This window comes from Coturnix japonica, chromosome 23 (genome assembly GCF_054131305.1).
Source record: "Coturnix japonica strain WE chromosome 23, WE-NBRP24, whole genome shotgun sequence".
NCBI classification, from domain to species: domain Eukaryota; kingdom Metazoa; phylum Chordata; class Aves; order Galliformes; family Phasianidae; genus Coturnix; species Coturnix japonica.
Window position 1 is genome coordinate 4,364,999 of NC_140685.1, and position 16,674 is coordinate 4,381,672.

Consider the following 16,674-nt stretch of genomic DNA (forward strand, 5'->3'; position numbering starts at 1 on the left):
CCATTGCTGTTCCACAGCCATAACAGCCCCAATGCAGAAGGAGAAGCAAGGAGAAGCAGCTTCACTTCCAGGCTCAGTTAGGGGGGTACTCAGGCTTTTGGTGCCCCCTTGCGGCTGTATTAAGGCTGTGCTGCCATCTGTGTTTAGTGCAGGGTAAGGGATAGGGAGAAAGAAGTTTATCAGTCCAAGGGATGCTGCTGAGGCTGGAGCTTCCTTTCAGTCCCTACACAGTCCATAAAACCATAAAGAAGTCTTTTAGGGCTACCTAAAGCCTTTTAGGGCCATCCTTCCCCCCCCCCCCCCCCAGAATGAAATCAAAGAGCTCAGCACCCCCCACTTTTTTTTCCAAACAGTTCACATTTATTATTGATAACAATTAAAAAAATCAAAAGAAAGAATAAACCTTTTAAAGACTATCCGTGTTGTGTTACCAAGAATGAGGTATTATGTATACAAAACATGTACAGGATTTGATATGCATTTGATGGGGAATGGGTGGGTTAAGTGCAGGTGGATGGGGTTAAAAAGGGGCAAAAAAGCAACAGAACAGAAGGAAGAACAACATCAGCACACAGGAGAAGAGCAGGGGATGGGAAATTAATTAGTCAGGCTGTGATGACTGAGTTGTATTGCACAGCACTTTGATTAGAGGAGGACTGACTATGGTTTGTGTGGCATTTCAGCCCTTCCAGCTCTTCGTGCTGTTATGTGCTTTGAGCTCTAAAAGAAAGGTTAAGATTTACAGCAGGAAAACCCCCCCATAGGGTCACTTTTGAGCCAGCTCAAGTGAGAAACAGAAGGAGATTCGGGTGTGAAAAGTGACTGCAAGTCAAAAAGGGTCTGCAAAGCCAGATACACCTCTGGAGAGATGGGGAGTGTTGGATGATGCAGTTTCCTTACAGCTGTCAGCAAAACCACCATCTGAGAGGGGAGAAGGAAAGAAAGGAAGGAAGAAATAGGACCATCCTCACCCTTACAGCCTGGCAGACCCCAGGATGGGAGCAGTGACACCAGAGCAGCGTCCAACTCACACAGCAGCAACTCCAGCAGCCTAAGAGACAAGTCAAACCTCCATCCTCAACCTGTGAGCTCATAAACAGAATTGAGCACTTTGGTAGCTCTGATGGGTTTCACAGCCAGAACTGGTCTGCAGGAAAGATTCTCCTCGTTAAAGAGTCACCTTTCAGAAGTTCTGAGTTATATATATTAAAAAATAATAATAATAAAAGGATAAAAACATTTATACTCAGCTCAGAACCAGTTTCCCTCAGGCAGGGCATTCAGCATCCTCAGTGAATTCTTAAGTGAGTTCTGTTTCCAAGGTGCTCCTCTACCACACAGCCCTGACTCCCCAAGACTTAATAGAGCCAATCAGCCTCCTAGCAAGAACTTCAGCAGCACAGAAGCTCCTCTTTGCCTGGATGAAGTTTAGCTCTCAGACAGACAGACCACGCAGGGTCTAAGCAAGCAAACCACTGCTTTGCCCCATGCAGAAATCTCAGCTCCATTGCCAGCTATGGTCTGTAGCTGCCTGCTGACAGCCCTTTGCTCAGCACTTCTGTGCCTTTCACTGTGCTTGGGACAGGCAGCCCAATGAGGGAGTACCTGAACCAACCTGAAGTAAAAGAGTTCAGGTAGGATTGCTGGGATGCAGGTAGAACAGGGGCAAAATCCAAAAGAACCATTCATTGCTGGCAGCAGCAATAGTGAGGATGGTTGAGCAGGCACCGCTTGCAGCACCCACCACTGTAACACACAGCATGGAGGTCCCTGTGCTCCCCGCCTGCTTTAGAGCTTCTGCTGCTTGGAACTAAAGTGCTCTGCTTCTGACACACACAGGAAAGGATGGGAGGCAGGAGGGACTGAGAAGTGCACAGGAAGGTTGTAACCCATTACCTCCTCTTGGCTGATTTAAGAAGCAAACTCTGCATAAATTCCTCATTAACAGCAAAGCTGCAGTAAGATGAGTTCATGGGGAGCATAGGAAGGAAGCGGGGTGAGGATCCAGCACAGAAATGGAAACAAAACCTCAGGCCAAGTCTAGATCAGTGAGGGAGAGCCTGCTCTCTGCCTGCCTCTACAGTGCTTCAAGCACAAATCCAAGGCAAGAATGAACTGCTTTAACCCATCGACACCCAGAGCTCCGATTCCCCCCAAGAGAGCTCATACAAAAGTTACTATTAGTGTTCACCTGCCCACAGCTGTGGACATGCCTTGGGGGAGGGGGGAAGAAAAATGGACTCACAAAGTCAAGTATCCAGCAACTGCTTTTGTTTGTCTCGGACATCACTTAGTGGCAATGGGAGAACAGTTTGCAGCACTGGAAGCTCAAAGGGGGGATTTAAGATGGCAATAGATGTCCTGACAGGAGACTCGCAGTTGGTTTTTAATGCATTATGGAGCATTTTTGGTAGGGTTTTCCCCCCCCTTTTTTTTTTTTGCTCTTTAACATTTTATACAATTTAAAAAAATAATCTCAACTGATGCACTGATCATTTTTCCTTCCAAGAGAGCCCTTAAGTTGAGAGTTAGGATTCGTGCAAGCACGCTTAAAAATAGTTATGGCTGAGTTAGGAAAAAGGTTCAGGTTAAGAGACAGGAGGTGGGATCTTACAAGGACCAAAAAACACTACGTTTAAAATTCAAACAGCTTCTTTACTATCTACAAAAGGCTTTAGTGGGGGCAGGGTCGGTTGTTTTTTTGCACAATTGCCAGTTGTATTGCAGTCAGCTGCCACAGGTGAAGGTCTGGCCATGTCATCCTTTGCTTTTCCTCTGTTGTGGCACTACCTGGAAATCATGGAGCTGGAGTGGGACTGGCTGGAAGAGGTGGTGGCAGCACTGAGCTGAGAGAATCCGCTGTGGCTTGATTCAAGGCTGGTCATAGATCCTCTGCAATTAAAACCCAAGCAGTTGTACACTTCAGATTTAGTTTTCTGCAATGTATCTACATTGTATTTCTTTGCACCCTGAATAAAAGTAATTTTGGTGCAGGTGCTTAAAAGCTTTACTGCTTTACCATGTAAGATAATGGGGACAGCAGAAAACCTTGCAAAGAAGAAATGCTGGTTAAAAAGACTGAGTTTAAGCAGGTATCTCAATAGGCAGAGAGCTGAACCAACTCAGTTCTGTACTGAGCTGCATCTGTTTCAGCACAACCTGCCAAGCCCTGCAACTCAAAGTGCTTTCAAAGAAGAGCAAGGTAATAAATGATGATTAGAATGAGAAAACTGATTGGCCCCTTTTTAACATTATTTGCTCTTATCGCTAATATATATTTTTTTTCCAATGCCAACTAAGGGTTATTTAGCTTGCTTTATGACACTAATGATACTCCATTATGAAATACAAGCCCTCACAATTTCTTTCTACTTGATATTAGCACCAAAAGGGTTTGACACATCGGCTGCCCTTTATGATCCCTGGCCAGACATACCTGAAATCTTCAGATCCTATCACTTCAGTATAGTACATCACTTTGCATTTGTGAGATGAGACCTGCAGAGATGCTAGCACATCATCCACACGAGGCAGGTTGGTTGCAGCACAGGCAGGCATGCTATGAAATTTCCACTGGAGAATATAGAAGCCAGGCCACCTGGTCACATGCGATCCCTAGAAGCAGCCACAGCCAAAATTGAACTTGGTTAACACAAGGATCTGTACACCTGAAATTTATTTTCTGGGCTTAGAAAGACTGCCTACATGTCCATAGTTTTGTCCCCTCCCAATGCCAGTTATTTCAGCTGCTCAGCCAACCAGCAATGCTGGTCAGCTGGGCTCTGGACATAGCATAATGTTATAACAGAATATCAGAGGTGCCTTTTTTCACCCTCCCTCTCCCTCCCTATATAGGATTTATACACACTTGAAAGTACAAAGTCCTTGGTTAAAACAGTCTTTTCTCCCCCATTTATTCTCATTCAGTGGCTGTGCTTTGAGGCTGTGAGAAGAGCACAAAGGTTCTGCCTCACAGAATGAAGAAGCGTAATTCAAAAAGTCACTGTCCATAATTCCAAAGGTCTAACACTTTCAATTCGATCAAGGCTGTTCGACTCTCATGTCAAGCCATAAGGAGTAATGGTGGCAGAGGATGATTGTAAACATGCATCATGTAAAAGCACATTTTCATAAAGAAGTTTTGCAAATGCCATTAAAAGAAACAATGAAGCATTTGGGGAACCTTGGCCACAGGGACCTCCCTGAGGTGTCTGTTAGAGAAACAAACATAACTCAGTCTTCTTTTACTTCTCTCATTACTGAGGCAAGACACCAGGATATCCTTCAGCTCTTAATAATAGTGCTCTTAATTACAGCACAAAGCACACCTGGATACTTTCTGCACATGCATTATGTTCTAGGTAACTATCCTCTGCTCTTTGCTGATCAGCCTCAATCACTGTCAGACTGATGCAAGCTCCCTTTACATCAGATCCCATGTAAATTCCCCCTCCCATGAAGCATGCAGCTCAGAACAGAAGCTGAAATGTCGGCCAAAAGCAAGCAGACAATCCGGAGCTGAATCACCACTCAGTCAACAGTAATGTCTGTGAATTAGAACATGTAGTTTAGGAGCTACTTCAATCTGTTTCCACACAGTAATTCAATAGTCTTACCTGCACGCTTTCCCCTTCTTTGCAGATAAGAGGAGATTCCACCATGCTGTAATCACAGCCCAGCTGCCAGGCTTTGTCTATCAATTGGACGTTGTTGCCACCAGGAGATGTGATACTATGAGCTCCCAGAGAGTCTTTTTTAGGAGGTTGTGGAGCTCTCTTGGAATGAAAGATGTTAAAAACAATGTCGCCTTTACACACATCAAAATCCCATGTGATCACAGATGAGGCATCCACAATCTGAATGAGAACCTGGGATAGGAGAGGAGTCATATTAGAGAGTCGCAGTTTGCTTGGTAAAGGTAGAAACTCTTATCAGAAAAGAAGAGAGCTTTTTATTGCTGGGCTTAATTTAGACTTTCAGAAGGCATTTTAAATAGAAGTTTCCTCCTGCTGGTGTGCCCTTATTTTAACACATAACCTTCAGAATCTCTTGAGTGGCTTCTGAGAATATTATTTGTCTTCTATGCTCATTCCATTCAGAGCCACATCCTTTTAAGCAATAATATCCTCTAAATGGCAACAAGATGATATCAGAAATGGCCACAAACTTCAACTGCTAAGCATTATAGCATACCAGAACAACAAGGTGAATGCAGGGCAACTAAATCTCATTCTGAACCACTTTCAGTTCAGGAGACAAACCCTAAAGCAGAGTGTTGAGATGGAAGAATAGGCTGCAGCCATACCTCATGGGGAGCTCCTTTGAAGACACTTGCAGACTGGTAGATTGTTTCAGTCCAGAGCTTTATATCTTCATTTTCCAGCTCTTCTGCTGTCCGGTAGAGGGACTTGGGAACCAGCCCACCCTCTGGTACTTCACACTGAAAACATAAACAGTCATTAAGAGGTGTGCCCTCTATACAACCTCCTTGCTTTCAGTGTCTGCTAGTTTCAGAAACAACATTGCATTCAGTAAGTATTTTGAAGAACGAGATGAAAGAATTGTACGTACAGTGCATCGTATGTATGTACACTTTGCACAAGCCACTAAAATAAATATCCAGTTTGCAAAAGTTTGCAGAATCAGATGCCAGAGGAATCATACATGCCAGATTTGCTTCATACACAAGAGCTGCCTTTACAGAAAATGACTGAGCAAATGGCATTGTCATCACTTAGGCTGCCCTACGCTGAAAACATGCAGGAGCCTCTTAAAAATCATGGCTGCAGCAACTCAGAATTGAAAGAATTGGGCCTGCAGAGACCTGAGGGAATTGGTGTAGATGAATGCAAGGACTAAAGATGGAGGAGAGAGACAGTAAGTTTCCAAACAAGGTGGAAGGATATTGCAGTGAAGAAAGTAAGAGTTTTCAAGTTACAGCTGTCTTGACAGCTGAGTACTGGAAGTGATTACACAACATCCTGAAGCACAACTCTTTATTAAGAAGCCTCCAGCAACAAAGTTTGACAGCAGCCTGCTCAGGAACGGGTTCCATAGAAGTGTTTGGGGCAGCAGAAATATTGCATAACCGAATTACAGGAAAGAATTGAAAGAACCTTCGAGAAGCCATTTTTGTCCAAACATCCCAAAGAAAGAAGAAAAAGACCCTGTTATTGCCTGTGAGCAGCAGGAAGCATTGCAGCAATTTGCTTTCTGGTAACCTTCACTTCTGCTTACTCAAGCAGTAGATTTTACCCACTTCTCAAGCTATGAATTACACAGTACAAACTTTCCACTGCAGCTACTGCTGCTTTAAAAAGCAGCCCACATAAACAAATGGCCTACTCTAAAACATCTAGCAGTGCTCCATTGTAGTATGAGACCATTAGAAAAGAACTAGATGCATTCTCAAGAACAGTACAGAAATTAATCTAGAAAATGTCAGCAGGGGCTTAAAAAGCAAGCCTGGAATTATCATGTTTTAACACAGCTGAATACAAAAAGCTAACAATAAGCCAATCAAACAGGATCTAAATGTTATGTGTTGGAAGCTCCAGAAAATGCCTGAGTTGCAGTGACAAACATGGAGCAAAAAAATCTTCCAGCACTGTTGTATGTTCTGTTGATGGATTTAATTGACATCTACAGCCTGGGTAGGAAACAGCTGTTAAGGCACATGACAAGGGACTGAGAAATTGCAGTACACCCCAGAAAAAAACACTGTTTTCAGTTCCATGTGGTCAGCACAGATCCCACATATGAGACTCAGCTGTTTGTTAAACCCTGCTAGCAGCTGGGTCATGCTCCTTATGGTATCAGTCAGTTCATTCAGATGATGCAGGCTTTTCTGATTAGTTGGTGGTGACGGTGGCCAATGAGGCCTGGTAGTTAAAATGAAACATTTTCAATTGGGCTCATGCATGTCAGAATCTTTTTTGACCACTGACTTTCCTTGGACATTGAACCATATATCTTGTAGTGGTTTTAAGTGAGAAAAGGGATAAACAGCACCTAAATGGGCACAGAATTATTTTGACACATTTAATCACTGGTATAATTTGGCCTCTGATGGTGACAATAGAGCTTTTGCACTTCTGGCAGACTGGTGGGGATATTTCTGAGTCTCTAGAATATTTGAAATCTAAGGGTGATGGTAGACCATAAAATGGCATGGTCTAGCACACTGGCTATAGCTAACCTTTCATCTTGCTGCCACGAAGAGGAAATAAAAGATCTTACACTGCATCTTATGCCCTCACAAAGATGCAAACAACAGAACCACGCATGGCTCCAGGCACCTATATTGCACACAACAAATGCAAAGGTCAAGAACTGTGGTCACACAATGGCCACAGTCAGCCACCGTGTCTCCAAAGCTTGGAATTCAGTTCTCCTCTTCAAAGGCTTCCTTTTGAATTCTGACCAAAACCAACAGGCTTCTTTGTTTAGAGGAGCGAGGGGGGAAAAAAGAACGAAAACCCACAAGTAAGTCCCTGTATGTACTAGTTTAAATTCATACCATGCACTCTCCACCAAGAAAATCAGGAATAATTTCTTTATCGATGTAATCCAGCAATCCCCCAGGTCCCTGGTAGTCATTTCCAGCATAAATAAGGAATTTCTTTCTAGTGTTGTCATCAATGAATGGACTGACCTGTAAATGAAGAAAAATAGATCAGGATCCCAGGTTTGTCTTCAGAAAGTTCTGAAGAAATCAGTTTGACCACATCAAGTGTTACTACCTTTGTTACACAAAATTCACGTCACAAAAAAAAAGCTAAATTCACTGGCTATATCTTAGGTTTGACTTCTAAATCCATTCCAAGTATCCTATTAAAAGAGATGCATCCAAAGGAAGCATTTACTGCCTATAAAGCCCAATTAAGAGCTTTTACAAACTACAAATGAAGAGGAGCCTGCTGAGAAAGACCTTCAATTAAAAACATACCAGTGTCCAAAGAACAGGGAATACTCGAGGTGCTCTCAGGATAAGAAGACGACCCAAAGTCTCAGGGTAATTAGCTTCTACCACCTCGATGATTCTTAGCAATGCTTTGACACCAGGCCTCCATAAATGCCGCATGTTTAAGCCTTCTAGATCTACTAGGCAGGTCCAAGAGCTAAATTTTAAGAGACAGGAAGGAAAAATAAATTTCATATGGAAAAAAAAATAATCTACTTGCTGGTTCAGGTGGGAAGACAGATATCAGCCTGCACAGGGGCAAGTGAGATGCATTTATTTAGACCTATTTCATGTGTCTGATGCACATGTCCAGGACTCTGAAATGTAAGAACCTTATTGCATGTAAAAGTGTGATTACAATTCAGTTAGTTCTGCTATCAGATCTCAGGAAGAGAAGCTTTTCTTATAGGATTAAATGCATTCTTAAGACAAAATACTGAGCGTTAGCATATGCTTTATTTATTTCCCAAGCTCCTGTCTCACCGTGGGCATGGACTCAAGATGTACAGCTGGGCTGTACTAGCTTGCACCCATGAAACCATGTGCAATGTTAAAACGAAACAAGAAGCATTTGTTGTTTCATATGTAGTCCTCAAGCAAGTGTTGTGCTTCCATCAGGGTTGGAAGTCACTCAAGTATTGATTAGGGCAGGTCTCAGTTAACAGTATCTGTGCTTCTATCTGTATGTGAAACACAGACTGCCCTTTGCTTGGTCCATTTAATAAATGAAACAATGCACAATGTCATCCCACTTTCTTTACCCCCCACAGTGATGTGGGGGGTAAATAATAATAATAATTGATGTCTTTTACCTTATTGGTCTGCCAAACACTTTCGTATTCTCTTCACATCGCCTCAGGCCTTCTTCATTTATGGAAAGAACCTGCACAAGAAAACAGTCTGTCTTGAGAAGACAGTCTAACACTCAGTAGGTAGGATGAAGAAATGTTCATAACCAAAGTCTAATTAGAACTACAAGCTCAAAACAGCACCAAGTTATCTAGAGGCTGGCCCCTTTATCTAGAGGTTACTATGGCCATGACTGTCACTATTACTGAAAACCTGGAATTCTGCAATCTTTCTGCCTGGAAGCAGAAAATAACGGTACGAGCGCTGCCTTTAGAGAGCATTAAAAGAAAGTATTCTTCCTTTAAAAATAAGTTAATCTAATCCTCGTGATACAGCCTTGAAAAAGTCTGAGCGTGTTATTTTCTCTTCTGCACAAATGCAGAGACTTGAGCTCGAAGCAGCACATAAACTGCAGAAGAACCTACAAGAGTGCTAACCAATAACTACAGGAGCTGCCAAGAACTACGCCTTCCCACCATCGGTTTGCAGTTGGAAAGAATGCAGAAGGACCAGGAGCTTTCAGATGTATTCAAACTGAAAACAGACGGACAGAGTACATCAAAATATCCAGTGTGATGAATGTTCTGGCAGAAAAGGAAGTTTCTAAATGAAAATATCACATTGTTAGCAACTTGCTGGCTCCAAAAATACTTACGTATCGAAGCAAGGCCTCTTCCCCCAGAGCTCTCACTAAGCCTTTGGTATCCATCTGTCCCAGCCTCAGCACATACAGCGGGCGGCCATCTGAATAACAAGGACAATTACATCATCATAACATAACCTTTATTTTTACAGTAATAAATACAATAGAGTAAAGCAGTTTTATGCTAAAAATCCAAATGCAAATGAGCCATATTCAGCTCTAACTTCGTTGTACAAGTGGAAGGAGGAGTACCCGGAGCAGATGGCAACATGAGCTTAACCTTGCCCAGTCACATCACAAGTTCACCAGTAAATGAACTGCTTACAGCAACCACTGCGGACAGATGCTACACTAAGTACTAAGAGCTAAAGAAACAAAATGTCAGCCTCCAGTTTTGCTTTCTGCATGACATTGTAGGGAATGGGCACACAGCCTCCCTTATGCAGTTTGAGCCTGGGGAACACAGAGTCTGATCCAAAGACGACCTTCAGATGACTCTCTGCATTCAAGAGGTTGCCTTCTCACAGTCCTCTTGCCACACCATGCTGCTGTCCTGGGATACAGAGGCTTAACAGCTGCATTATCTGAATTTAAGAATTAAAGGTTATATTGCTGGTTCTTTCTAACAGGTTCTAGTTGTCTGAACTAGTTTCCATCCTCCTCCCAAAGATCTGATGCATTTGTTAAGCTTTGCTCCACCTATTTTAGCACACAATAATCACCCAATTACAGAACTAAACATGCTATTTAAAAAAAGGAAAAAAATAAAAAGCAATAAAAGGCAGTTTTCTCCATAAAAATCTCCCTCAAGTTCTGATGTCTGTTTCCATCACTCAGCAACTGCAGACAGAGATAACCAACCATCATTAAGCCCTTCGGGAGTCAAGGAAAGAAGCTGTCAGGGTATGCAATATCAAAAACAAATTGCAGAGCCAAACCAAGTTGCTTATTTAGCAAGGACAATGCCCCGGGAAAGTTCTCAGGGTCATCTGATATTTAATCAGATGGTCTGAAAAACAATATTGTTTTAACACCAGCACACACTTATCTTGTTTGTTTTTTGAAACACTACACAAAAAAGCAGTTAAGCTTCCTAGTAGGTTCCCCTCCCTCACAGATGCACACGCATGCAAAACTAAGTAGTTTACTGACCCTCCTCCACCCAAATGACACATGAGGTCTCAACTGACAGCGCTGTGTATTTAATTCAAGCTTAATCATTTAAACAAACATTTGACTGCAGCACTCCTGACACTCTAAAAGCCACGCATGTAAAGAAACACCGTGCAACCTGAAAGCCAAGATGTTAACTTTTACACTGATGGCTTCATTGAGACAGCACTGTTGCTTCTGCTATAGCACTAAGAACTATGCAGAGTTCTGCTAGCTTAAGTTTGGCACATCTTGCTTATTAAGGGAGGCAAGGTGCAGAACTGGAAAATAGAACTTAAAAAGCTGCCCATTACATTTTTAAATTGTAGAGAATTAGGGCTGATTTTTCAAGTCTGTTTCCATTATTGACAGCCCTGCTGCATTTGAGGGTATGGCCCAGAAGAGATCAAAGACACTGAGGGGAAAAGGAAAGGCACATGAAGTTCACCATGCTGAAGAGCTGCTTAGAAGAGCATTAAAGACTCTGGTGTGTTTTGCACCTTCCTGCTCACTGGCAGGAGCCTGTTATGTGACTGGAGAGCAATGACAAGGAGTGACAGAGAACTGTGAATCCATTCCCCCTTTTTTTCCTACAGTCTTACGATCACATTCTCAATTTCCATTTTCTAAGTCTGTCCAACGCAGAGCAGCAGGGCAGAGCCATTCAGGCTCATTCTCTTTATAGCAATAAAGCTTCTGCTGTGTCCTCCTGGCCAGGACTGCAGACAGCTTCCTGTTATCTTCTTTGTAACAGGAAGAATTGGCAGAAACAACGGTGCCTAGTGGGGAAAGGACTACAGCAGAAGGACAGAGATAGCTCACAGTAAGAGACCATTTCCTTATCAACAGAGCCCAGCATGCCTCAAGCAATGAGTTCCAAAACACTTCATTACTGTGCACGCACTGGCAACAAAACCAGTGCACAATAAAGCCAGCTGAGGGACAAGGGAGCATATCGCATATAGTCTTCCATGTTTTAAAGATCTGGCCATGCCACACCATACAAATACAAATTCAACCAGAGTTTCCTCCCAACTTAAATAAATCCGCTCTATTCGGTGTTTCTGCAACATTCCACTTCTCTTCATTAAACTGACTGTAATTCCAAATAAGCATTTACGGCATGAGCAGACCTATCCAACATCAGAAATAAGTTGATTAGGAAAACACACTTCTTTACAAACATCTCTTAATCACCACAACAGAATACTCAGCATTTGCATAACACTGTTCTAAGCAACTCAGAGCAGTAGAGAAGTGCAATTAGTTGTTGTTTTTAAAGGTAATGGCATAGCAGAGCTCTTCACAGAGTTAAACACGTTGGTGTTAGTCAGAAAGATTACAACCTAGCAGGCTGCTCCCACTACCTTAGAAGCTGGCAACATGAATTTAAATACGTCCAGTATAAAGTAATGGAGAAGACCTATCCAGCTTTCTAGTTGCCTCTAGCTAACAGAGGAACCATTACAACCTTTCATGTAGAACATAAAAAGGCTGGCCTATATCCACAACATAGATCATCATACCTTTGTCATGATGATGCCAGCCTCCTGCATAGTAATCCTGGAGTACTTGAGGAGGATTCCAGGTATCTAAAATATAGTCTACCTGATGCTGCTTACGCCACGTTAGAGACTGGCAAAGGATCTCTCTCGCTTTATCAATGTTGAAATCCCGGGCACGGAGGAATCTTAAAATGTGCTCATCCTTTGGGATCTGTTAGAAAGGACAACAAACAAAAAAACAAAACCAAACACGATAGCTTTGTATTCAAGGTTTGAAACTAGCAGAACAAAAGGGTGAACAAGAGGAGCTAAAAAAGGTGTAAGCCTGGCACCAGGGCAAGAGGATGGTACAGAACACTCTAAGTCTCTTTCAAAACTAAACCTAAGTCCCGTCAGGTACTGCAGTTACTATCATTTGAAGGATATAAACCTGAAGTCTTACAGTGATTTACATCTGTGTGACCATAATAAGTTAGTCCAATTTAAATGAACGTAGTGACAAAACACAGACTGCTCTTCATTGTTAAGTAACAGGAAGGCCTGGAAACTGAGATAGATAAGAAAGTCAGAAGCAACTGGAAAACCCTCAGGTTTTCTCTCAGTGCTTTAATGGGCCACATTGATTCCCTTGTGCACACAGATTTATGAGCACAATGTTGGCCAAAGCTAACACATGTAAAAAATAAAGTTATTCTAGAACCAGGAAGGCTTGTAAAACTGATGTTATTTCCATGCTGGATTATTCATGTTCTGGGAGGCATTCACACTCATCAGTTAAGCACCTCAGCAGGAAAGTCAGATGGACAGTCACAATATTCTATCGCTGGTGTAAAGACTTAATTTGGGTATTTTGTTTTGATTACAGAGGGCCACTTATCAAAACTAGTTAAGATCACAAGACATGGTATGTTTGACCAGGTCTGCCTTGCATCTCACATATCAAGAGAGCCACAAGTAATAAACAGGAACTTACTTTGCCTTTGTGTGTCTCTTGGAGCCACTGTCTCAGCCGAATGAGGCAGCTTTCCTGCATGGGTGTCAAGTCGCCCAGATAACGCTTGATGTAGTCTGCATCCAGCTTGTCTAAAAGGAGATGTATGTGTGATTAAAGTGGTCCTGAACTGACCTAACCAAAACAGCAAATGATCTTATATACTGATATGTGAGACAGGAGTGGCGGCACTGTGTTCTCTGCAGAGTTGAATGAAATTTCTCTGAATCAATGAAAAGATGAGCAAACAAACAGGCAGTTAAACTGAGAAGATTCATTCTTCTGCAACTAAGAAAGAAGTGAAAATGGGCATTTACAAAAGCTTTTTTTCCACAGTATATTCAGACTTGTCAATTCACAGCAATCACAGGGCTTGATCCTTCTGGAAATATTAGAGAAGCTCTGACCTAAGCCTTTCCCAAATGCCCTTACTGACAGCAGAAGGAAGATAAAACAGAATACTGTGACCTGGGAACTTCCCTCCTCATTATTGCTGCAGTTAAACCCATCCCAGAATTTCTGGGCAAGATGCAGGCTACTGATTTGCAACCCAATGCACAAAGAGAAAAGCTTCTCCACTCTTCTGATCTTCATTCACTAAAAAGACAAGCTGATAACAGCTCTTCAAGCTGCTGTTTTCAGTTACCCAGGAGTAGTGCCGCCAAGAGCCTCTACAGTACAAAGAATCGCACTAAAACAAGTCAAACCACCATACCATCAGGTGTTCCTGCTGTAAGCTCTGAGGGGCTGCTTGAGGTGTTGAGGATCTCCTTATTGTTCAAGCCCTCCTTTGTGGCAGAATCTGGCACATTAATAGCAGGTGAAACTGGTCGTCTTGTGTGGGATGTGCTGCTCTCCAATTTACATGCAACAGGAGGAGTCCAACGAGGAACAAAGGTTATTCCTTCTTCCTCCAGCTGCTTCAGGTAGTACTCTATTATTTCCTTTCCCTTTAAAAAGGAGACTTTACTTCAGCTATCAAAAATACCTTCAGACACAAAAAGGATTGGTCTGGAAACCCTTTATGTGGCCAGACCTTCCAAATACAGACCTACACACACACTGCCCTAGTCTACACACGGCCCAGCTTGCTGACCACAGCAGCCTGTTACTTAGCAGCAGTTACATTATCTTTCCATAACTTAGAGCCAGGCACCAAATTTGTGGCTGCAAGCTCACCTTTTTAATATTGCTGGTGTACTGCTTCATGGCAATCTTTTCCACTGTGCTTTCAAAACCAAAAAAAGATTTTATATCCAAACTTGCTGACTGTTCAAAACAGGTCCAGTCTTCATTGTCAGGATGAACCTGTTAAAAGGAGGTCATACGATCTAGTTATATATTTGGTATTCTTTTTCCTCACAGTGTTTCAAATCAGGTTCATATAGTCAAAAATACATGAGAGGAATGTGCAGCCTGTTGCTTCATGTGCAAAATACTGATAGGAAGGGATAACATTAAAGAACAATTGGCTGAGAAGCCCTCCTGTAACCCCACTGATGGAACAGAACGTGTTCCTAACGAGAAAGGGAAGGGTGGAGAAATCCTAGTACATGAGCCAAGATACAAGAGACCAGCAGGGTTAAATAACTAACAATATCTCACAGTAGATATGAGTTGAGACTGTAGAGTGGAACAAAGTAAAATACTCCACAGTGAACTTTCTGTTCCTGCAGGTTAGTCTGACAGACCAGGCCAGTTAGCTTAAGGACAGCAGCAAGCACAGTGTAAGCATTCCTCAGCACTGCAGTCTAGACATATTTGCAACAGACACAAGTGCAACAGATTGTTCCTTTCTTGACCTACAAATTACCAAGATGGAGAAATATTTTTACTTTGTTCTCCTATGAGGATAGAAATGTAAACTTCTCACTTGGCTGAACAAACCATTGGGGAGGCTTTTGCTACTATCTTGCCTTTTAAGTTTAGAGCATCTTCCACAGGAAAAAAAGTGCAGATAAAGGAGTATTTTTTAACAGAAATAATGGAGAACTAATAACAAAAATAGGGTAATAGTAATAATAATAAAATAGGGTAATAGTGGCAAGTGGTTTTAAGTTCCAGTGACCTTCCAACCACGTTTTCTGTAGAAAACTGAAGAGAAAAAAACCCAAAACTATAGAGCAAATAAGAAGGTTACATTTGCTGGCTTGCTTTTGACCTTTAAAATCTATCTGTAAGTGCTGTATCAGCCTACGAGTACTTCCTAAGCTACTAAGAAAAAACATGACCAGAACATGCAGCAAGCATGCCACCACACTCCTTTGTAGGAGAAAACACCTGCACTGAAGACCAAAGCCAGCCACCACAGAAGGAGTTAGATTAAAACACTGCTGGTGATGAACATTTGAGCTGAACAGAAGGCAAATAAAGCTATGTAGAAGTTTCATTTAGCAGTTCTGTCAGGGTATCAACAGCCTTGACAAGGCTCACACTGCTATTCCAGACCACAGATCTGCCTAAACAGAGCTGTCAAACACAGCAGATTATGTTGTGTTGCGCTCTCTGAGAAGATGCTCAAGCAAGAGGGTGCCAAACTTGTTTCAGTTCTTCAAGCAAGCGTGTTACATTTAACACTAACAACAATTATCACTCATGGTGCTATGTTGGTTATTTCTTCTTGTAAGGCAAAAGCCAAGAACAACCTAACTTCTGTTTGAGCTTTGAAAGCTAAACACTGACTTAATTCCATCTGTAGCACCACCAAGAGCCTGTTACTCACTGTGTAAGAGCAGTGCTCATTAATAATGACTCTGTTAGAGAAGGTTTCATTGTAGGCTTCTATATGCAAAGTCCTTTCCCGTCTGTTCAGAGAATTCTTCTGGACAAAGTAGACGTAATCCACACCTGCAATCTGAGGAAGACGCCACAGATGCTCTTAACATACAATATTCATGTGAAATTACACCATAAAAGTAAGAACAGGCACTTCAAATCTAATCACCTTTTTCAACAGTCGTGGTGCATCTATATCCAGCTTACAGCGCCGCTCAATGACATGGATGGCTTCATCCTCACTCTTATATTCACTCACGGTGTCGCTGGCTACAAACATAGGAATCAGTGGGCATGTAGGAAACCTCCTCTCATAAGCCTACAACAGAAAAAGAAGAAAAGCTGTCATCACAGTTAAGTCTTGAAGTTAGGGTAGGGTTCCTTCACTGACATCACCAGCATGTGGAAGCAGAAGACCACTGATATCTTTCACAGAAGGGATCCTTCCTAGAGTTCGAGTTATAGTTGAAAGATCAGAGTTCATCCCAAGCAAACAATTTAAGATGTTCTTAACACAGCCTTACTTGAGTAAAACAACACACAAAACATGGCTTTTCCCCACCCTTTCTCCCAAAAGGAAGCTGCCTGTTACAAATAACGACAACCCACTTGTCAGCAGTAACAGGAAAATAAGACTCTCTAGCTCTGAAATACCACAAGACACAAACAATTACATGTTGGATTAAAAAACCCCACATGCTAATTATCGGTGTTTCACCAAGCTGTCTACAGGGTTTTCCATGCAGCTCCCAAAGGTCTCATAAAAACAATTCAGAGCCCATTTCTTAAGCTAATG

General features: G+C 42.2%; 1 protein-coding gene across 2 annotated transcripts in view; it reads right to left on the bottom strand.

Annotated features, from left to right (window-relative positions):
* Positions 1-337: 337 nt before the first annotated feature.
* Positions 338-16,674, bottom strand: part of SEC14L1 (SEC14 like lipid binding 1) — a 33,692-nt gene continuing 17,355 nt past the window's right edge. For both annotated transcript variants that reach the window (XM_015879996.3, XM_085522771.1), the window contains 14 exons: positions 16,048-16,197; positions 15,826-15,957; positions 14,283-14,411; positions 13,819-14,053; positions 13,086-13,195; positions 12,134-12,323; positions 9,468-9,556; positions 8,776-8,846; positions 7,949-8,120; positions 7,520-7,654; positions 5,306-5,440; positions 4,617-4,868; positions 3,437-3,615; positions 338-2,892 (listed from right to left, as the gene is read on the bottom strand). In XM_015879996.3, the coding sequence (XP_015735482.1) occupies positions 2,787-2,892; positions 3,437-3,615; positions 4,617-4,868; positions 5,306-5,440; positions 7,520-7,654; positions 7,949-8,120; positions 8,776-8,846; positions 9,468-9,556; positions 12,134-12,323; positions 13,086-13,195; positions 13,819-14,053; positions 14,283-14,411; positions 15,826-15,957; positions 16,048-16,197 (2,085 nt within the window). In that variant the 3' untranslated portion in view covers positions 338-2,786. The remainder of the gene's footprint in view (positions 2,893-3,436; positions 3,616-4,616; positions 4,869-5,305; positions 5,441-7,519; positions 7,655-7,948; positions 8,121-8,775; positions 8,847-9,467; positions 9,557-12,133; positions 12,324-13,085; positions 13,196-13,818; positions 14,054-14,282; positions 14,412-15,825; positions 15,958-16,047; positions 16,198-16,674) is intronic.